Consider the following 24,018-nt stretch of genomic DNA (forward strand, 5'->3'; position numbering starts at 1 on the left):
AAACTGTTCTACTGCCTAGAAAAATCAATTGTGATACACGCACACACGGTCTGCTAGTTTTCGAGAATGGGTCGTTCCTTAGTTAACAGTTTCACAGCAACAGGCGAGTAACAGTTCCGTCTCAAGCTGTCAGTCGTGAACAGGGACGTGTTCTTAATTATCGGCAGATCGGTGGAAGAAAGAAAGGCTTCAACTTTGGCAGGAGCTTTCAGCATTTAGTCTTACTTTTCTAGTAAATATTTACTTCCGTGTAAATTGTATATTAACTAACTAACTCTCTAGCCTTCTTAAACCCGAAGGTTTGTGTTTGCAGCAACACAAGCTTGTCCCTATCCTGGGCAATCCAATCTATTCCATCCTTACCCATTTCCTTTAGGTCCATCTCAACGTTATCCCTCCATCTTCGTCTTGGCCTTCCTATTGGTCTCTTACCATCAGGTTTCCCAACAAGAATCCTGTAAACTTTTCTTTCCTCTCCCATTAGTGCCACATGGTCTGCCCACCTAAGTCTTCTTCATTTAATCATTCTAGTAGTATTTGGATATGAATAGAAATTGTGTAGTTCTAAATTATGTAACCTTCTCCACTCAATTGTCTCCTCGTCCCTTTTAGCTCAAAATATTGTAAATATATTATATTATTACAAATTATATCTTACCTTTAGGTTATTGTGTACGTTATATTACATCAAAGCACTTGGAAAGGGAATTTCCATGTGCTACGTTACAACGTTATAATTCCAAAATGTGTTTGGAATACACATGAAATAATAATTATGGTTTGTTTTGAGTTTGTTTTAAGTCCACTTTATGCACAGCAGGCAAATCAGGACTGGATCTTTAGTTTAAAGTGGGATCGGATCCAATATCGAACCGGTACCGCTTGATTACAATGTGATGACGTAACACATACGCCATCTGGGAAAGTATGGTTTGTTTAATTACTGTGGTACGTATAGTCATATTGTTTAATCTCACCAAACTTAATTCGCAGTAATCAGTGTGCGAAATTTAACTATTCTTCAACCAAATTTCGTTAAAGTCAAAATTTGAAAAGTAAACAGCAAGTTTAATCATACTTAAATTAAATTTGAAGATATTTGATGTCAACCTGCTATCCAGTCTTTAAAATATTGTCAGTAGAATTCCTGTGCAAATATGAACAAAAGTGCTTTCGTGGCGCGAATTTTCATTACCTATTCAGAAGTAAAATTTCAAAAATACACCTTGGTTTCTGATGAAAAATTTACTTGAGATAGTTAACTGATATTAGTAGGCATTCGATAACTAACACAGTCAAAAATTATTCGCCATTTGTACAGTTTCCACATAAAATAAATGCATAAATATATATGGAAAAGTATGCTACTGAAACAGTAAATATAGCTCAATTTTTTTTTTTTTATATCGGAAGGACTACTTATGTTTTTATATATTATCGACCTTTTCATTGTTTATGGTTGTCGTATAGTAGAGTATGATTCAATTTAATTTTTATATTATGTTTATAAAAGGTTCATTCAATATATAACCGGAAAAGTAGTGTAAAGAATTAAAATATGACCGTGTTTGTTATATGTTTGTTATTTTGTGAAGGCATCTGTAAGCTATTCTGAGCTTGGGCTGGCACGCCTGCCTCGCGCACGGGACGCTGGGAAACAGTTACACAAGATGGCGGCACCCTTACACGAGTCCTCCAAGCTGGAGCTGCGAAGTGTCGTACGATTTTTGTTGAGTGAAGGCGTGAAACCGATAGAAATTAATCGCCGCATGACAGTTCAGTACGGTGACAACTGTATCTATCACAAGTGTACGAGAGGGCTGAGAAGTTCAAAAAGGGCAGAACCAGTGTTGAAAATTCTTCGGGTAAAGGACCGAAGAAGGTGCGTGCTCAACAGAGTGCTGGAAAGGTCATGTTAACTTTGTTTTGGGGTCAAAAGGGGCTAATTCTTGAACATTACATGCCAAGAGGTCATAATGTAAACAGTGCCACCTACTCCAATTATTTGTGTGAGAAACTGAAACCAGCCAGAGACGACATGGTGTGGTGTCCACTGGTGTGCTTTAGCTCCATGACAATGAGATACCACACACTGTCAATGTCACATTGTCTACCGTCGAGGACCTAAAGTTTGAGTGCTTACTCTACCCTCCATACTCGCCCGATCTCGCACCTTCCGATTTCCACACCTTTGGCCCACTCATTGATGCACTAAATGGATCGAGGTTCCAGAATGACGACGAAGTCCAGTCAGCGGTGCATGAGTGATTACTCCCTTATCAAGCGATGGCGTAGGTGCATTGAACTAGGAGGGGTGACTATGTTAAAACATGGTACTGTAGTTCTTTTGGTGCTTTGTAATAAATATTTGTTACAAAATATTTCCGGTAATATATTGAATAACCCATATTATGTGCGAATACTTTAATATTTATGAAGATCAGTGTTTTCCATTCCTCTCTTGTCTCTCGTATTTGTCTTGCTCAAGCATGTAACGGTAAGTGCAGTGGCGGCGATTAGAGGAGGACGAGGGGGGCAGTTGTGCCCACTTTTCGCCACATTTGCCCCCGCAATATTCTAAACCTTATCTACAAAGGGAAATATACTGTCTTCCTCCCCCCCAGTTTTGGCACCTTGCTCCCCGGTTTTGGAACCCAATCGCCGCCACTGGGTAGGTGGGTAGTACGTACGTGCTACTTTTAATATTCTACGGAGAACGAAACTTGATATTGATAATTGTATATATATCCTAATAAACTCTTTCATGTTGTTACCAAAGTAATGACACTTTCTAATTCCTTGCGGTCATTTCGGTTTTGGATATACTATTGCTTCACATTTAATAGAAGAGAGAACGTCGACAATGCAAACGTGTACGTAAAAGCTCTTTAGAAACTTTCAGAATTGCATATAAGTTATCACACCATGCTTAACGCTTAAATTCAAAGGATAGACTTCTTCTATTGTCACTAATTTTATAGTTCGCCTTTTGACATGCTTTCACATCTGCGTGCACAGTGTTTTACTTTCGCGGAGATCTTTGTAGCAACAGCTGGCAGCTACGCAGGAGTTTAACGCCGTCATTAAGAGCTTCAAGGTGATTTCAAGAACACGACATGGAGAATTAATAACTATGCATGATTTCGGTGGAGATTTCCAATGTAGTGTTCTTGTCGTCTGATGCTCAAGACAATTAAGTAATGTTAGCCAATAAATTTTCAGTATTTACTATAAAAAAAAGAATTACTATATATTTACTATACATGATAAATTAAAAGATAATGACACATTATATTTACCTTTAAGTGTTTTCACTATGCCTATGGTTTTATGGTTTGACGTCAACATTGTCTAAATAAAGGCAATTTCCATACGATATACATTACATGAATTTCCTATTTGTGTTATACAATTATGAATACAGGAAGCGATTAAAATTCACCTCGAAATATTCGGTTTCTAATTCAGACTAATTAATGCGAACATGTAAGAATCAAAATTTTACGAAATGATATTTCGTGATGCAAAACTTAGAATCAGGGTTGTTAAAGGTCCAAGAATTTAATATAAATTCAATTCCGGTCCAGGAGAGAAAGTCAGCAAGCTAAATGGGTTCTGAACCGTAAAAAACCTTTTTATCTGTAAAGTATTCCATACCTTTTTTCCGGATCAATTTAAATACTGTCAACTTAAATACGGCCCAGGAACCTTTCGTATCGTACCCAAGGTTTTGGGTAAGAAGTGTCAAGTCTTAAGATAGCAAAGAAAGGAATGCTGAATAAGTAATCAGGCAAAGGTTAGGTTATTGACTTGAGAGGCGTATGGGGCATGGGAGTTAGAGGAGAGAGAGAATGGACAGTTGACGACTGAACGGGATAGCGTGAGGATTACAGATTGGAGAGAGAAGGAAAGTGTCGGACGAATATTGAACAGTGGTGGATAAGGAGAGTGAATGTCTGAGAGGAAGGCCAGACGTGTGAACAGTGAGAGGACAATCTATGGAAATTACCTTCTTCTAATTGTGAGGCAAAGAGAGTACAAAACCCATATCTAATTTAAGTTAATTCTATTGCCATCCCTTAAATGTAGCCTCTCGCATATATCACATTTAGGCCAAGCGAGCGATTACCATCTGGAAGATGAATGATGAACAGCTACACAACAGGAACTTTCTTTCCGATTGAATTTAAATACGGTCCAGGGACTTTCTTATTCGGATCAATTTAAATAAGGTCCAAGTTCCGTATTGAAATGAAGCAATATGCAACTTGGACCGAATTTAAATTGTTTGAGAAAAAAGGTCCGGTCCTTTTACGGAACGCAGTAGAACCCATTACAATGTATGGGTTACTGGATCTTTAACAATCCTAGGATTGTTAAAGGACCAGGAATTGTAAATAAATTCAATTCTCGTCCGGGAGAGAAAAATCAGCAAATGTGAATGGATTTTAGGCCGCAAATAATTTCTTCATGATTAAAGTATTTCAATTCAGTCGAGAAACCTTTTTACCCGATGTGGTCCAGGAGCCTTTTGTCTGGATCAATTTAAATACGGTCCAGGAACCTTCTTTCAATGAACCAATAAGCAACTTGGACCTAATTTAAATTTAGCGAGAAAAAAGGTTCTGGTGCTGTTGCAGAACCCAATAAAACCCATTAGAATTTATGGGTTCCTGGAACTTTAAACAACCCTGCAGAGAAATTCACTACATTGTATCTCACACGTAACTATTTTTCAAATAACATATTTATAACGAAAATGATTTGGCAACATTGCATTACCGTATTTGTTAAAGTGCTTTTTATAATATCACACATATTTATCTAAAAGATTTAAGGTGCAATTAGTTATTTCTCTGTTAAAAACTTATCTCACCAAACAGTCATTTTGTGGTAAGTACTTTTATTCACAAAAGTAATGTTTCTGTTTATACATGTTCTTAGTTACCGTTTTAGATTAATCGTGACAGCTGTGGTTACACAGGACGCTACACACTCATCATACGCTATGTTCGCAACCCTGGCCGCGTCCACGAGCTTTGGTGGACAAGCATGCCTTCAGATGACACGTTGACATCTCAACCACCGGAGCTTTACCTTCAATACCAGCCACAACGCGCGTTTTCTGAAATCCACAGCTGATAAAATGACGTTTCTTGAGCAGTTAATTGGAGATAAGTTAATTGAGAATGATAAAAGATGATCAAATCGATTCTTATTCATTCGAAACTAGTCTTTGTATTTGACTTCATCTTTACGTAGATGTTTTATGAAATTGCGAAATTCACTAAATTTGGTTCTTTTCAAATTCACGTCATGTAAACAAATCCTTTACGTTTACACAACGAAAGTGACAAAAGGAAATGATTCTCAGGGCAGAACTGGTGGGTTCAGTAATACGAAAAATTATTGATAAACAGAAATTAAATAGATTTTTCATAAATGTGTTTCAGTGTCATATCATTTATATTGTAATTCAATGGATTTAGTGTCCTAGCAGATGAAGCTATTGTTACGAACAATTTTCTTTATGTGCGAGTTATGTTCACGTGGAAACAAGGAAAGCAAGGAATATCCTCTAGTTTGTTTGTACCTGTGAACGATTTTTCAGAAAAAGGATTGGCTACGATAATATTAAGGCGATTTTGGTGTATACTTAGCCTATGCTAGAGAACATAGATGTGAAAGTGTTTCTGCAATAAAAGGTTATTTCCTATATGGCTATGTACTCTACATAAGTCCATTGCATTTTCACAGTCTAAATTTAGCTACTAATAATGCCTACAAACAGTGGAGTGCGTTGGCCTCGACACTTGAGGGTAGCAACTCATTATGGGCAATCTTTAAAGTGTCGCACTCCCCCCCTTCCAACACACACCAACAAATGCATAGATTGCAGCGTTTTTCAATACAGATGAAAAAAATGTAGCTCTTTAAATGGAAGTGAGAATTTAACACGAGAGCTGAACATTATTTATGTGTATCCGTGTCTGCTTGTTTGTTTAAATTATTGTCTTAAGTCCACTTTAGGCACAGAAAGGCTAATCGGGCGTGAATTTGCAGTTTAAACTGTGATCCGCACCACTATGCGCCTCCACCGAGTATCGAACCAGGGACCCTCTGATTACAAGGCGACGACGTTACCCCTGCAGCCTCGGAGTAAATAAGGAGAGAGAAGCATTTGAGCTTCACTTGTCTCTTGGAGAGCGATTCCATAGAAATCGAGGAAGAGACAATGAAATCGTGCTTAATGGAGTCATGCATTCCACTCAATGACCATAATGCTTGGTGTGATTTGTGGACAATGCGTCTCAATGTACTAGGAATCGGATACGGCCAAATCGGATAGTATCTCATCCATTTATTACTGCTGTGAGAATGGCAGTGTGTTTTTCTGCTCTAGGTACCATTCCCACACATACTCAATATCTGTCATCTACATATTCCTAGCCTTCTATCTGTCCTTGACGTTTCCACTTGGCAGAGAGTCGGATTTTACTTCAGAAGACTTTCTGAGTTTCATTAGTCTTACTGGTTCGTTAGACAAAGTTTCCTGGTTCGAGTTTCTTCTTCCCTTCATCACGTAATCGTCACTTATTGCCATTATTAGCTGAGACTGTCAGAAACTAACAAGAATAACTACAAAATTACGTTAGTGTTATTATTAGAAGCATGATGAACATATTAAAATGTCGGTTTATGTTTTTACATTGTAGTTCTAAGAAATGTATAAACGTTGTTCTAAATTTAAATGATTACGAAAATAGAAAATCAAATATATCGTCATGAATCATGTACTTTTTGTACCTGTGAGTATCGCAGCATTGCCAAATTGTCTCAATTAAATTTGAATCGCAAGGGGAAATGTTTTGACGACAAAACTGCAACCTTCCATGTGGCTTGCCAAAACAGTTTCATATCTTTGTAGTTCTACACTGTGACACGTTTATTCATTAGCTGAACAAACAACATATTTAGCCTGTAGCAGAAAATTTCGTTAATGATCCAGACCTATCTGGATCATTTACGTGCAAAATCCCAAGGAATATAATAAGTGCCCTTATAACATAGAAAGAAAATTGGGGCTGAGCGTACTAGGGTCCCGGATTTCGATACCCGGTGAATGCTCATAGTGGTTCGGATCCCACTTTAAACTGTAGGCCAGTCCAGATTAGCCTTACTGTGCACAAAGTGGACTTAAAACACCAACTCAATCAATCAACTCACTGAGCGTACTAATTGCAATTTCCTCCATGACTGCTAATCAGAAAATGGAAAATCTACATTTGATTGCTTACATACTTCTAAATTAAATGACCAATCAAACTAATTGATATCGTAGTTACCTAGAACACGATTGGTCTGTTGGTATACCAAATTGTACCTTGAATCTTCGCTGAGAAATGAATGTTATAAATCAATTCCTTCGACTGATTGTCTCGAACAGACAAATGGAAGAACAAATAAATAATATTAAAATTGGACGCATTTGGTAATGTATAGAACTTTCGGGCTCGGAATTTACGTATATTAGAAGATTTAGCTGTTATATTTATAAGGAAAGGGTGAAGAGATATTTTCTGTTACAATAAAAACAGCCCATTTCAATAATTTATGAGTAATTGATAGATAATTTCCACTATTGACTACAAGATACACGTCGATAGGCAGATCAGGAATGACATGAAGTTAATAAGGACAGTTATTGAATTCACCAGAATTCGTACTTGTAGCTTGTATATTTTTGAAGCTTTCTCATAAAAGTCTGCAGTTGTTGACTTTCCATTGTTATATTTCCACAGGCTGATTGATGAATTAATTCAAAACACTTATATCCTGTTGAAAAGAATTTGTTAGTACTAAAACATTGACAAACATTAAGATACATTATTGTCTCACAAGTTCAGAAACAAGGGCCAATTTATAATAGTTAATTTACGTGATGTGACACACACTCCTGGTTATGGTTTATGTAACGGTAACTGTGACTCATTGAATGTATGTATATGGTAAACAATATGGTTGCTTAAGACTTCTTCAATCAATCCTTGTCATGATATCTGTACTAGAAGATGAGAATTGTTTTTTATGGAACTACCATATTTCTCCATTGAATCCAAGGAGCACCTAAATTTTCAACATCCAACAACCGAAAAAAAGTGAGCATCAGATTCGAAGAATTACGGCATTACATTTGTTATAGTTCTCTGAATGCTAGTGACAATGGATATTTATTAGGAGTGGTGTAGAACGTAGGCACGTAGTAGAACCCGGCAACTGCAATGTTGTAGGCCAAAGAACCAGTATGATCCTCTGTAGCGTTGTGTGTTGCCTTGTGTAATGCCCATATGTTGTGTGCTGAGTGGCCATTTAAAGCCTCAGATTTCATTTAAAGTATGGACAGTTTAGTTCTCAGAAAGACCTATTGATTTTAGTTATGGTATGGCACTTGGCTCTGTGTAATGTGAAGGGTGCAAATGGCCTAAACCACACAATTTTAATTTCAATCAGTGCTTCATTATTTATATGCATATATAAATGGACCTTATGCATAGTTTAGTGCTTCTATTCTAAAACTACGTTTCGAGTTACCACGATGAATAATTACTTAGTGCACAGGATTTGAAGTAAAATGTCAGGTCTTGTTACAGGTTTGGTCCACTCCAACGGCAAGAAGAAATTGTTCTTGATCTGAATACGAGAAAATATGGCTTCTCTCGAGATGTAGTGTTAGAATATGTATAAGTAATAAACTTGACTTATGTCCTAAGTCTCCCACTGGCGCAAATGATTGCAACTAGAATCACTAGATATTGGATACCGCCAGATTAAAATTTCATGCTAATTATATTTCTTGCACAGTTTTTCGCATTGGCGAGACTAAGTTTCATTGATATATTTCAATCATATATAAAGCTCGTAGTTATATGTTTACTTGATTTATTTATGCTCGTCTTATCGCTCGAAATTATATTTCATTTTCAAAATTTAATAACGGAAGTATCTTCCCCACCTTGTGCCCATGCATTTTTCAAATTAACTAACTAACTAACTCTCTAGAGTTCTTAAACCCGAAGGTTCATGACTGCAGCAACAAAATCCTTTCGTCTGAGAGGCAATATCAATACAATCTTTTACATCCTTACCGATTTCCTTTAGTCTAGCTCAACGTTATCCCTCCATCTTCGTCTTGGTCTTCCTACAGGTCTCTTACCGCCAGGTTTCCCAACAAGAATCCTCTAAATTCTTCTTTCCTCTCCCATTCGTGCTATATGACCTGCCCACCTAAGTCTTCTTGATTTAATGATTGTAATAATATCTGGACAGGGATGCAAATTCTACATTATGTAACCTTCTCCACTCACCTGTCTTCTCATCCATTTTAGATCCATATATTTTTCTAAGGATTTTATTTTTCAAATTTCTTGCTTTTATTGCAGTATATATGTCTTGGGAATCGTATCGAAGGATTTTTCCATTTCTGCAGACTAGTTCTATATATAAAAGGGCATTGATATTCCTGGAGATTACACTCGTGGAACAAACCTTCACAGATAATCGAGCTTTATCTGCGAGTGAGAAGTTTACTAAAAAATAAAACGTCATTGTCATAGGTTTATGTATTCAGAAACCATTTTCTGCTTTAACGGAGCGAAATGTCAAGAAGGCACACTTAACCTGTCGCTAAAGTAAGGACGGAAAATCATCTTGTATTCACTCTGAATGTCGCAATTAGCCATGGCATTGTTCGAACGACCCAGTAGGAAGTGTTTACACTGATACAGGAACATAATGAGAAGAATATAAAGCATCCCGTTAAACCACTCCATTATCCGTCTTCAGAAATTGTTCTTGCAAGAGCATATAACGTTTGAATTAACAGAAGCAAAACCTCGTGTTCAGTTAGAGACGAAAACAGAAGCTATAGATAGAATCAGAAGGTTTTCATTTTAAAGAGGCAGTGTAGGATGTTGTTCTTCCTTGTAATAAATAGTGCTGTTGTTTGTTTTTAGATAAGGAAGCTTTATGATTTATAAAATAAACGCCGTGTCAAAATTATGTTTTAAACGAGAGCTATTTTATACATATATACATATGTATGTACAGTCACGGACACTGCCGGCTTGTAATGAATACATTGACTTTCAATGAAATCGTTAGAAACCGGCAGTTTCCGTGACTGTACGTATGAATGTATATCCATACAAGAAACATTCTCTGATGTTTTATTTTTATTTCGATATAAAAATACAGTGTCCCAAAATAGTGTTTACACTCTCTGAATGTTAATATCAGAGAAACTATTAAAGAAAACTCGACTGAACTTTTTGTATTTGAATATCTACATTGAGTGTGTTTTTGTGTGTGAGCAATTTTTCTTTTCAGCAACGTAAGAAGTGTCAAATAACCACCCAGATCGCCCAATTTAACGTCGTTAGATTTCTACCTCTGGGAAATTGAACGATGTGTACTCCACAGAGCAATGATCACTGGATGACATGAAACATACGACTGACACTATCTGTGCTTCCCTTCCCGTGGAGACCATATCTGCTGTTTGTTCATTTGTCGATCTGTTCTATAGCATTGCAGACAAAGTATTGCTGCCAATGAACATCTTTAACTTTAAGGCATATGACATGCAAAACAGTTCATACTTGCTGTTATTAGTGTTCCAATTATTAACGTTCAAAGAGTATAAACACTATTTTGGGACACTCAGTATTTGAAGTCTATGTTACGAATTTTCCACTATTTAAGAATATAATTCCATTATCCATTAGTGGCTGATGAAGATTCCTAACGAGAAGTAAATTAACCCACCTTCATCCGCGCCCTCATAGTAGCACCAGTGGCGGCGATTGGGTTCCAAAACCTTTGGGGCAAGGTGCCAAAACTGGGGGGACAAAGACAGTATATTTCCCTTTGTATACTCGTATAAGGTTTAGCATAGTGCGAGGGCAAAGTGACAAGAAGTGTGGGGGGGGGGGCAAATGCCTCCTTATTCGCCGCCACTGAGTAGCACAAATGTCCCGCACGCGGTACTCAGTGCCGTCCTATCGAATCCAACGTTATTTACATAAATTATTAATAATGTAAATGCAAATTGGTGTTGAATTACTGGAAATCAAGCGAAATATATATGAACACAAACACGTCCATTCTTGACATTTTTATTAGATTAAAAGAAATAAACTAAAAAATAAGAGAAAGTGTCTCATAGAATTACTAACTTACACTCTTGAAGCAAATGCACCAAAATATTATTCTAAAAATAATTAGAACTTTACCATATAATGAAGGACCTAAAAATGAACTAACCATTCATAAAGTTTTTAACGTATTTTTCAAAAAATTTCAGCGCATTTTTCAAAAAAATTCAATGTATTTTTCAAAACGAATTGACACCGTACAACTTTTATGGGCTTAGAAAGGATCTGTTTGTTCCAAATCTCTCAGTCAATATCTTACTGACTCGCAAAAATAGGAATCAAACCGAATGAAATACAACTCGAAGAAACTTACAAAATATTTTTAAATGTTCAATCTCACGTAAAAAAAAAATACTGACTCAAATAAAAGAACCGAATGTTGTCACTTTTCAATATAGTTATTTACAAAACTCTGACATTTCTTATGCGTACTGCAATGGTTTCTGCATACAAATAATTTGCATTCCGAACAACGTACTGTAATTTCATTCTTCTAATTTCTGCTAAATTCATGGCTGGTGTGCTGTGATAGAAAACGTTCCTGCGCGAGGCACCGGGTGTCGCCAAATGGGGACCGGTCACTTCAGAGGGGTGTAAGCAACTGAAAGAACACCAGAAAAAAGTCAGGAATGCCTTTATGTTTTCGTGAAAATAGTGTATATAGGTTACCTAGAGCTCTCCCGACCATTATTGTACTGGCAAGAAAAATGAATCAAAATTTTAAAAATGGAGGCTTAACTGAGACAGAAATTGCATGCCTTTTTTGAGGGGCATACCACGAGAATATTCAATGAATTAGGATTAAAAAATAATCATATATCGCCAGTACTATTTGAAAATATCACGCTGTTTTTATTATTATTTGTCTCAAATCGAATCATCGAAAGTTCCATTATACATCAAATTGAAGTAGGGTGATACTTTTAGGCAGGATAAGGGTGAAACCCTCCCCATCTGATATTTTTATTCCCCATTCTGGTTGTAAATATTTATCGCTGTTGAGACGTTTGTAGAGCAGTACTGATGATGTAGTTAATGTGACGATTCCGCCATCCACCACTGTCATTTATTTTTTGTCGTAAAGCACAATAAATATTATTGTGCCCTATGCAAGTGTTACGTGCAAACAAACACCTGCAGTGTAAATTATCGCTTTCATTTCCGTGTGCTATATTAGGTTTATACATACGTTAATGAAAGTGTTTCTCACATTTTGTTCAGAGATATCCACGCTCTAGGAGACAGCCTTTGCCTTCCATGGTAAACGAGTTTGTTCGTAGCGCACTAAACATTTATTATTTTTACGGAAATAAAGTATTAAATATGGCAACCATAAACCAGTACCGTATGCCTAAAAACATAATGAATTCTATTACTTTTTTCAAGGACGTCTATTGTTGAATACAGTTTTTTCTAAAGAAATGTATGTGTGTGTGTGTGTGTGTGTGTGTGCGCACGAACACATGACGTACGTGTTCCGGAACATGTACAAATTGAGCAGGAATTTAATTTTTAATGTATCTTATTCCTTAGACTGCAAAATAAAAACTTAGTTGGCCTAATATATTTCTTTCTTTTCTCTACGTGTTGTGTGTGTTGGTCTATTGTCAAAATTGTTCTACAGTTTTCAATAATTGATTAAATAAGGTTATTTTGCGTCGCTTTTCTGCCATTTTTGTCTAATCGCCACAAAGAAAATGGGTGATGGTATAATTAAATTGATGAAGGGACATTTACAAAGAACACCCATGCCGAGGTCGGGTGTATATAGATATAATGTGTATATATACATACATATATATATTATATATATGGTATATGTATGTATGGAAGGATGTATTTTTTGTTTAAAGCTTCTTGGTAATAAGTCATTGGTATTTCTGCCGCAGTGGCAATATTTCAATTACGCAAATACCATATCTAACATATTTTCCTTTGCTAAATGTCAACACTTTTGCAAAACTTCAGAGCAAAGCTTTAACATTTTGCATAATCATTGGAACATATCATGAAATAGAAACTATTAAATTTCAGCCTTTGCCCTGACTTCAGTCATATTATTATCCTAATGCTACTTGTGGTAAACTCCTCCTGAGAACGCCACAACATTCCTGCAATTTTCCAAATGTAGACCTCAGTCCTGTATTCTTTATGAGGATGATTAATGCATTGGTTATCACACTAATGTTTGATCATGGTAGATCTTCTTCTGTCTATTTACATTGTTCTCTGCACACGTCTCATGAAACATATCTGCACATCTCATTAGGTGGATGGCAAAGCACAAAGACTGAAGATACGAATTATTTCAACTGAATAAAGGGATTCTTCCACTGAAGCTATTCTGGCAACACAGTTTCATAGCACATTCAAATGAATCGAATCCACTCATTAATATTCCACTTCCATGAATAGTAATTGTCTTTTCTCACAGTAAATCCGACACAAAGATATGGAAAGAGAATTGAAAACCTTGCAAAGAAATATTGCATTGGGAAATGCATTTACTCTATGAGAGAGTTAGTATTAGTAAATATTTTTTAAAAAAATAATTCTAAAGCACACAAAATGAACATAGACCATAGGCTACTTGAAGCAGTGAACGTTTCGTGATGCAGAGTTTTTCTTGCACTTATTTCTTATGCCATAAGATCTACTTGAAATAGTATTTCGCAGGGGCATATTCAAAATATTCCATCAGGGGTTGGGGGCGTTATGCAGTATTTAAGGATATGTAAAGGTTTATTTACACTCAAATTAACCAAAAATCGAACCTTTGAGAAATAAATTAGGGTGAAAGTTGAAGAAATTTTGGGAGGGCGTTGGGTGAGAAAAAAAATATTGATAATGATATCTGATCATTGCAGAACAATACTATGCATTTTCTGAAATGTTTCTGATGAACTGCTTTTGATAAGTTTTAAAGATATCGTGTTCGAATACATGTAAATATACTTTTCGAACAGCAAAATAATTTATATTATTTAATAGTCCATCCATTTTATTTAATTACAGTGTATAATGTTATTCTAATAACAGTCATAATACGAACTAATAATCATACATTGGGGTATAAGGTATAATCTTTGCTGCAAATCTCTGTCTTTCACGTAGTACATCCTGTTGCATTTTACAGGCTGACGGGGTTCTCTATGGGGGTTTGTGTTGTGTCATACATGTGTGTTTCTGATTGTCCTTTCATCCATCATTTCTTACAACAATAATTCATCCAAATTGGCAGATCAGCGACGTAAAAGAAACTATACATCGTACATTCCAAGATGAAGAGAATAACTTGCAATCATTTTTGAATTCTCAACTTTCCGAATGTGAGTCTTAGTTCGATGCATTCATCTCTTTCTGGTCTCCTTGTCACCAGTTAAGACATTTTAAACTTTTATTTTGTTACTGCCCTTTTCTACGTTAATTTTGCTGTTTTACATTTTCCTGGTAGTATGCACAGGGTGTTTCACACGCTCTCGGTCCCTGATTTTCGGTTGTAAAAATGAAAGTATTAGTCATAATGTAATGACATTTTCTACGTACATACTGTACCTTGGTGTATGAGAAGCATTGTGACTTCATCGGAGATGGCGCTACAGTCTCTCTAGACCTTGCGTAGATATGCGCCTGCGTCTGGGTGATTCTGCCGTTAAATGCCAATCGTACGGACGTGTGCTTTGAGTCTGAGTTATTGCCCCTGCTATTGTGACGCACCTTATACTGGTTCGTGTTTGTTCGGGTTCAGTTGAAAGTTCGTGCTTACAACCAGTGGTTCGGGATTACAGTGCAGTAACAAAGCAGTACAGCATGAGTCGATATACTCAGTGGAACAGCGTGTTTATCGTTCGCACGTACTGGAAAACGGAGTCCATTACGACGTAGCCAGCGACGATTGATTGCACAGTTTTGAGTCCAGAAACCACCTTCAAACTCTTCCATTCAATATTTTGATGAAGAAACTGGAAACAACGGGAACATTGTTGGATGTGCATGAAGGAGGACATCCATAACTGCCAGAATCAACGGTGCAGAAAGAGAAAAACAAATTGCAAAAACATCATGGAACTGCAAGACGGCATTCGGCGGGATATTGACGCTGCGACTCCTTATGTGTTGGTGGCCACCTTCTGCAACATGGAGAGGCGTGTGCAGGCATGCATTGACGCTAATGGCGACCACTTGCTTTGACGTCATCCTGTTTCTCATACATGAAGATATGTCAGTAGCAAATTTCATTCAATTTTGACCAATAGTTTGATTTTTCTAAGCAAAATCATGGGCCCAGAACGAGTGAAACACCATGTAGATAATTCAAGGAATACGTATTATCTGAAGAACTGAAACAGCTAGAGAGAAGAAACTGATACTTTTTTTGTTTTGATCATAACTTCCGGTCTCGAAAGCCAGGAAAACAGCTGTAATGGGGTTCGATGCTCTCACCAAACGGCTGTTGCGTCACGGGGTTTCGTTTTTCATTAATCTTAGTCTTTGAATCAAGCACAAATTTTAAAATATGCAAACATAAAAAATCTTGGCGAGGGAGCTTGGAAAAAACCATTTTAGTAGCTGAAATATTTTTTCGCCCTGGCTATCTAATGGAACATGGAACTGTTTGTCCAGTTGATTATAAAACCAACACAGCCTTATCCTCTTCTCAACTTCAAATTAAAATCCCCTTGATAGTACACGACTTCCCAATGGTATGTGGAATATTGAACCAGATCGCTAGACCGCTAAATATAGTCCCGGTATTCTCAACCCACCCCCTCCCTCCTCCTCCGCAATGCCCGTGGCAATCAATGACTTAATATGTGTTCAAGATTTGGATATTGTCCTCCCCCAATTCAATGCTCAATTCCCCTTTATCTAAAATTTGCCATTTATATTCGACAGTTTGATATTGTCACCCTCCCCAAATTAATCCTCAGTTCCTCCCACAGGAGTCCACATGGCAATTTAAGGCAATACGCCTGAGCCGGATGTTGCACTCCTCCTCAAAATATAACTTATTTCCCGTTATTATTTTTGATAATCTAGACTTGACTATTTATGTAGCAGTTATACTTATGTGATGGTGTAGATCAACTTTTGTCCAATGCTGTATTGTTTATTCGGTAAAATATCTATTACAAAAAATCCTCTTCCCAAAATTAGTGATGTATCTGAAACTTAGAATAAATAAATAAATAAATACTGAATCCACAAACACGTCTGTTGAAACCCCTGATACAGGCTAGAGGAATATTGGCAAAGACTTACCTATTTTCCACCAGTGCTAAGCAAGAGGAGCAGCCTATTTCAACAAAGAAAGTCGCAGAAGTAAGAAATGAGGTGAAGTACATTGAACAAGAGATCGAGTGGTTCATTGAAGTCATGGCTCATCTTTTAAGATGCAATTGCCAATGAAATGTCTATGTGTGGTTCGCACATCGTTAATCCTACATTAGCAACACTTAAGCGTCGTCTCATTTATCCTCTATTCGCCAATGTAATGGCAAATTCTATTGTCGACTTGCCGTACATAGAAAAGGATCCTACGAAATGATCGACGTTTCAGAGAGGCCTTGCGAATTCATCTCTGTTAATGAAGCCAATTTATTGTCGATTGGCAGCATTTAAACTCAATTTCTGGCTCCATGGACGATCTTCAGTTGGGAAAAGTGTTGTCGATGCATGGATCTTCCGTCGCTCTTCTTCTGTTGCTTTAATCTATCCTGGAGGCTCCAGAAACTTTCAAAGTGGAAGTACTGGTTAATTCCGAAGTTGTTGGACAGAGGACGGCTGCGATATCTACAATACAGTGCAGGTAATAAGTAACAAATTGAGCTCGTCTAATTGCTGCACTTTTTGACACTAGGAGTACTGCAGATGTATCCCGGTGTCAGGCTCGTGCAAGGAAATGACGTTTAACTAAGTAGACGAATAGCGGTGTTCAAGTTCAGAAGATTAAAAAAATGTCACCAAATACACAACTTGCCACCAAATCAACGAAGTAGACGAGTAGATGTTCCACCGTGTAACTAACTAGAAGCGTGAGTGCTGAACTACACGGGGTTAGTGTCTTCTGGCACATAAAGGTAATGCTACTCTGTAAGAAGATAAAAGTTCACAATACTGTTTACTTACGAGTTTCAGTATCTGTGATGTGTTGCAGTGCTGGATGTGTTACGAGAAGATTTCTCAAGCAGAGAAAAAATAAATGAACAAGTTATACATCAATTTCTTATTGCATGCAAATCTTGAGTTGCAAGGTTTCTAAAATATAGATTTGTGGTTTGATATGATGATAATGGATTGTGTGCAACTTGCATGGAAGTGTTTTGGAGCGTGGTACAATTTTAAATCATTTCATGGTTTATAATTTATGTTACATTACTGCGAAAGTGCTGGAAGGCCGAGATAAACAATCACTCATGAATCAGAAATCAACGAAAGGAGGAAAAATAATTCAAGTACCCAACACGCGAGAGATTTATATTATGGTAAAAATAGAAGGGATAATCACTATCAATAAGACCGGTATGTTAATTGCTAATACTTTTTATGCAATATTCACAGTTGTTTTTAAGGATATTATTTCAAAATTATAATCCTGGTTGCATAGGCTACGTTTCATTGAGCCTTCATTCACCATGAGTCATGCACACTTCACTCAATCTTATATAGAGTCTTATCACTGCACCCAAATGCCTTTGACCCGAGAAATATTCTATTTACGTATCTTTAGAGGGTGAATTCATATACACTAAAACAGCAACAGCATTAATTTCCAGGATTCCAAATCAGGAGAAAAACTTGATTTTGGCGTTAGGATAGGCCCATGTAAAAATTGATTTCGATTTCAGGATATTCACAAATCCTTGACAGGGAATTGAATTTTCTCAGATTGTAAAATAGTTGGTGCATTTTTATGACATTTAAATAATAACAGATTATGAAGAAAATGCGATTTTTGATATTTTTGATTGTGTGCGTGTGTAGTTTTATTCGGTAAAATCTGTTGTTTTGTAAGACTTTTACGGGTTTTACAGTTTTCAGGTATTCTAATATTTTACACATTTCCTCACGTATTTTGTAAATCAAACAGAGAACATTTTTAACATGTAATCAAGTCAACTCTTCTTGTGAGGTATATGCGTACGGATGGAAGGGCAGGTAGAAGATTACGTGCTTTACAATTTTGCAAATTATCAGTATTGCATCAGTACTACCATTGGTTCATTTTGCACCTTCCGTCTGTGATAGAAGAACATTTCTTTGAAACAGGTATCACACGACCGAAGATTCCAGGAACCATCCCTGCTCTGGGAAGGGGTTTTCATTTCGAATGTCTCCTCGTCAAACACAGAGCATTCCCTGACATTCGCTACGAGACTCGGCGGCAAGCTGCCCGGCATCAGCGCTTGTCTTTCCCGGTGAACGGGTCAGCGACAGTCGCTAGAATCGGCTATTAAAATTACAGTTTTCTTATTGTGTACTAACCTTGACTACAGAAGGTGTTGAAAATGATGTCCCTCTGCTTCAACACATTCCTGGCATCTCCGAAGGAAATTGGCATTTACACGTGCAAGTTCGTCTACTGTAATTATCCAGATTTTTCGTACAATACTCTCTTTTAACTCACGGACGATGTGCGGATTGTCTTTGTATACTTTATTTCCCCATTTTTCTTTCCACTTTTATTCAGAACTGACCCTGTTACTCTAAACTTTTTTTACGAGGTTTAATATAAGCGACAGTCGCGGACCCATTCTCCGGGAGAGACAAGCGCCGATGCCGAGCCGCTTTCCGCTGAGTCTCGTAGCGAATGTCAGGGAATGCTCTGTATATGGAATTATTAAGCACCAACCCGGCCTGGGCATAGATGTTTGTGAGTGTCCATTCATCAATTTCATCATGTCATCACTCATCCCGATCTCTGAAAATTAGCAAAAAGTGGCACAAGAAGCGAAGTAAAATAAAGCAAATCAATCAATTAAGCACCATCATTTTTAGGATTAGCTAAAAGTGGCTGTAAAATGAGGTTAAGTAAGACAAATGAAAATATGAACATGAATGAGACGTACTATATGAACGACAGCATTAAACGAGGATAGCTCCTACGTGAAAATGGACGTTGACCTCCGCTACGGAAATTTAGATGCTAGAGAGCAAATAATCCTGGGTAAGACATGGGTGTGTGTTTATGTCCTGTTGAAGATTTTAGAAGTAGAAATGAAACATTGAAAATAAGAAAATGACAAATAAAATATGAGAAGAGTTTATAAAAATGGCTTGCGCTCTCGCCTCTGGTGCGGCGGTCCCGGATTAAATCTCGCTGGGAGTTCGAAAAATTCTGGAGTTGACCCATCATTGTGAATGCTACAGTAGCTGACGCCGGTCTCGTGAGACATAAAACCGGGAACAATGAGGTGACCAAGAAATGGAAGAGAGGCAGAAAAAGATATAAAGAAACAGGATTAGTAAAGCATGCCCACCGAGACGCGGCAACAGAACTTCTCTTGACTGCTTCTATTGAAATCAAATAGTGTAGCCCCCAGTACAACGAAACGAGCGGAACCAATGCGGAGAATTTCAGTTCCAGATGTCTGCAGGTTTCTAGGGTGGAAAACTGTTGGCCGCGACTCCGAATATCCTCTCGTGTAATTTCGCGTCTCTTCGTTTAGCTCCGGCAAGCGTCATTCTCGGCTCCTCTGTAGCCGAGCATGGAAAATGTTCGGAGCGTGGCGGCGCGGGACGTGGGAGGACTACCCTATGAAAGGCACATGGAATTTTCCACTCGGAGTTTCGGGGTGGCGCGTTTCCGACTTCTCAGTGGGCGATAACCTTAAGAAATAGAGAAAATTCAATACTACACACAGATGGGAAGAAATAAGATAGAATGAATGTTAGAAAGAAGGACAAAGAAAACGAGGTGAAGGAAGGAACAAAAAGAGAATCCCAGTAGCCTTAACCGCCCAACCAAAGGGCACCTGAAAATAAAATTTACGAGCCCTGGCCCTCAGAGTGTGTTGCGAGAAGGATTTTTTTATTACATTAGGCAATCTTCGTTTGCTAAGATTATTCTGCAGAACCCTTGCATGGAATATATCCCCACAACAAAATCCTACAGGTGTCATTGCCTCCAAATACATTATTGTCTATCATAATCCTATCTTTGTTATGTGTCAGGGAGTTGGAACAACTTCCTCCGTGCTAAAAGCACGGCCATGAAATTAGGCGGGTAGCCGAAGTTCGCGCTGTTGCCAAATCGGAGCACAACTCCGTGCCTTCGGAGGTCTAAGAGAATGAAAGATCTCGCTGTTGAGTTGGTCTTTGTAATCTATGTGATACAAACTGACAGTATTTCCTGAAAGGCCAGGGATGACGCAAACGTGTCCCGGAGAGAGGTCGGTCTGAACTAGACAACGCACCTCGGTTGACGTTGCCACACAGTGCGCGGGAACAAGCAACTTTCGTCCCGCTCTCGCTTTGCTTTTCCCACATGTGGCACCAGCGCAATTCTGCCCAGCCGCCTATATTCACGGCCGTGCGTTTTAGAAGCCGGCGTCCATGCAAATACCGTTGTTTTGCAGGGAGACGCAGGTCTTTGTAACTTTTCTTATCATCGATTGCCCCATTAACCGATACATTTTCATTTCTTGGAAGCCGAGAACTTGAATCCAAGTTCTTCGATCACAATGTAGAAGTTTCTTGCGATAGCGACTTTTTCATTTGCAGTCAGCGTCCGCTTATAACGGCTGAAATGCTCTGTCGCGGTTTAATGGCTCCATTTGCCGCTTGTTTTATGGGCTAATCACAAGGAACGCGAGCGAAAGACATCTCCGAGCAGCAATTCTTCAGGCGCGGCGCTCGAAAGGAAAGCATCGGCGGTGGGTAGGGGGGAGTGCGCTCGTAATTGCATCGGTCACAGAAGTACATCCTGGATAGCATATCTGCCATGGTACTTCGGCATTCTAAACGCTGAAGCAATTATCGTTTTCAAGACAACAAACTCGTTTAATGCTTAAGAATATTTGATGGAGAAGGTCGGATTCCGTTGCTTTTATCTTCACTCCACACGTCAACAAGATTCTGTGACGCAATTGTGAAAAGGCGAACAATATGTTCTCAGGAATTAATTACTATATAATTAGTGTTACTTAGAAAACTTTTGTTCACATCTTATGTCTTTGATCCATTTCTAAATTGAAATTGCTATTTAACATGCCCCTATGGTGTAGTGATAAGGTCGTCGCTTTGTAATCAAGGGGTCCCGGGTTACACGGTGGAGGTACGTACATTGTACATTGGTTTAGATCCCACTTTAAACTATAGGTACAGTCTCAATAAGTCTATTTGTGCGTGGACTTATATCCCGGATACGTATAGAATCTAACTGCTGCTTGAGAGACCTTGGATAGATATTCGGTTGGAGGATCTCAAATGGAAATTTTCCCGTCAATGCCCTTGCATGAATTTTTCTGGCATTCACTCTATCTCATTAATCTAAAATACGAGGGAGAAGGTACCAGCAGTTGAAGCATACTACTGATCAAATCACTTTCACTATGAACGAGATCGAGAATGTATGCAACCTCACTCCACATCTCCACTTCTTTCCTGCCAGGGTGCAATGATTACTTGACCATCTACTGGAATGTTTACAGATTTTTTTTTTTCAAAATGTGACAGCATTTTACATATTGGTCACAAGGTGTGCCTTTCAAAATGACCTTGTGTTATTAGACCTCATTCAAGGAATGAAAAGTTTCTGAAAGTAAATAGGGCCAAATGGCAAATTGCTTTTGAGTTAAATATTTTGAAAAAAATATGTATGTGGTCAGCAGGACGAACCTCCAGTCGTTGTTGTAGGTTTCGATGACCGGGTTATGTTACTCAATCGTTGCTCCCCAATTTCCTCACGATGGTGGGTGGCCACCGGTCCTATACAAAGGCCGAAATATCAGGAGAAAAGTTGTTACGCTTCCCACAGGATGCTCGTACCTCTCATAGTAGAACCCTAACGCCTTACGCCTTAGAGTGTACGGCCACGGTGCGGGACAACTAAATAATATAAGGATTTCAATTATCGTGCATTCAATCAAAGCATTCCTAAACCCGAAGATCTACTGCAGCAAGAACTAAAGTTCTTGTCTGGCATCTATCCACATTTTACCATCCTTACCGATTTCTTCAGGCACGTCTTAGTATTGTTATAGTAGAGTAGTCTCGGCAGAAGAAAGAAGAAGGTGGTTCCGTAAAATGGAGGGTCGCTTCCCCAACTATACTTCTTACCTTTCAATGCAAAAAACTCCCCCACTGCTGTTTACTGACCTTAAAGTATAAGTGTAAGGCTGGTTGGTCTTCACAAGTTGCTCAAGCCTGCTGTAAACTTTTTATTCCTCTGTCCACCTAAGTCTCCTTCGTTTAATTATTCTGATAACATCATGCAGTTCAATGTTGTCTAATTGATTGATTGATTTGGTATTTTAAGTCCACTTTATGCACTAATCGGGACTGGACCTAAAGTTAAAAGTGAAATCCGAACCACTATGTGCCTCCACCGGGTATCGAACCCAATATCCATTGAATACAAGAGGTTTAATTTATATTCGTAACATTTTGATTTCAAAATGACCTTAAATTTTTGCCCTCTTTAGTGTAATACAGGGTGAGTCCAAAGTCAGGTTACATAGGCGTTAATAGTAAATCTTCAATGTGTGCCATGAACATCAATACATTTGCACGCTCGGCGTTTCCAGTTCTCCAGAACCTATTGCAGAACGTGCGACCTAATCATGTCTGCACATTACACAATGCGTTCCTTCAGATGCGGTATGTCTGTATCTTAACTGAGTAGACGAGCGCCTTTCAATGACCCAAATCCATTGGTCTGGAGAACGTGGTGGCCACTCAACGGGACCAGGGCGACCGATCCATGCACCAGGAAACTGGACATTCAACAAGTGAAAACGAGAAAGGAAAACGTCCTATGTAACCTGACTTTTGACTCACCCTGTAGATTACATTTCACCTTCAAACAAAACTACAAGCAAAGTTACTGTTTTTTATAGTTTAAACTTTGGATTATTTTATATTAGACGAGAAGAAAAAGGATTGTGAATAGAAAAGTAACAAGCATTACCTGAAGTAAGGCTGCTTTTAATTTCGTATTTAACATGATTTTCATACTAGTCGTAAATGTATAAATTTACAAACTGATTGAAATTGATTGTTTGCAATTAGGTTTTGATTATTACTTGACACTAGATTTCGACCTGTAAACATGTTTTACATAAAGCAAAATATAATTACACCTCATTAATGTTCATGTAAGTATTTTGTTAATTTTTACAGTTACAAGCAGCTGGTGTCCTAGGGCACCTGAATGACTCCGCTTTGACGCCAATAGAGAACGAAATACGGGGTCTTTCCAGGTTGTTCAACAGAGCATGCATAGTTGGTGCTTGGGCTCCAGATGATTCTACAGACCTTATGCTTAGTAAGTGCAACATTGTAAAACTGTGTGTGTGTGTAAAAATGTCTGTACCGCGTACCATTATCCTCTTACTCTTGCTATTGTTTCGTTTGATTCTGTTCAAAACGAAAACTCATAACTTAATTCATGAGGATTCATTTCTTTTCTAACACTCTCCTAGGTTTGAGGCACACTAAACTTCCTTTCTCCTAAAATATACTCAGTGGCAGACATTATGGGAGGCAGTTGCCCCCTTCCCCGATTTTTTTGCCACTTTTGACCCCCGTAATGCTGAGCTTTTTCTACCAAGAGAAAGTAAACTGTCTTTGCCCCCCCCCCCTC

General features: G+C 38.0%; 1 protein-coding gene and 1 long non-coding RNA gene across 2 annotated transcripts in view; one reads left to right on the forward strand and one right to left on the reverse strand.

The window, feature by feature from the left end:
* The window catches only part of LOC146004346 (uncharacterized), a 145,981-nt gene extending 129,450 nt beyond the window's left edge, over positions 1 to 16,531 (reverse strand). Inside the window, exon 1 of the long non-coding RNA XR_014443918.1 lies at positions 16,476 to 16,531. This is a non-coding gene — a long non-coding RNA (uncharacterized LOC146004346). The remainder of the gene's footprint in view (positions 1 to 16,475) is intronic.
* LOC146004345 (transferrin-like) overlaps positions 1 to 24,018 on the forward strand; it is a 148,120-nt gene that overhangs the window by 91,787 nt on the left and 32,315 nt on the right. The window contains exon 5 of the mRNA XM_083143133.1: positions 23,556 to 23,700. Coding sequence (XP_082999259.1) covers positions 23,556 to 23,700 — 145 coding nt within the window. The remainder of the gene's footprint in view (positions 1 to 23,555; positions 23,701 to 24,018) is intronic.

Source organism: Lepisma saccharinum, chromosome 21 (genome assembly GCF_977018435.1).
Source record: "Lepisma saccharinum chromosome 21, izLepSacc3.1, whole genome shotgun sequence".
NCBI lineage: Eukaryota > Metazoa > Arthropoda > Insecta > Zygentoma > Lepismatidae > Lepisma > Lepisma saccharinum.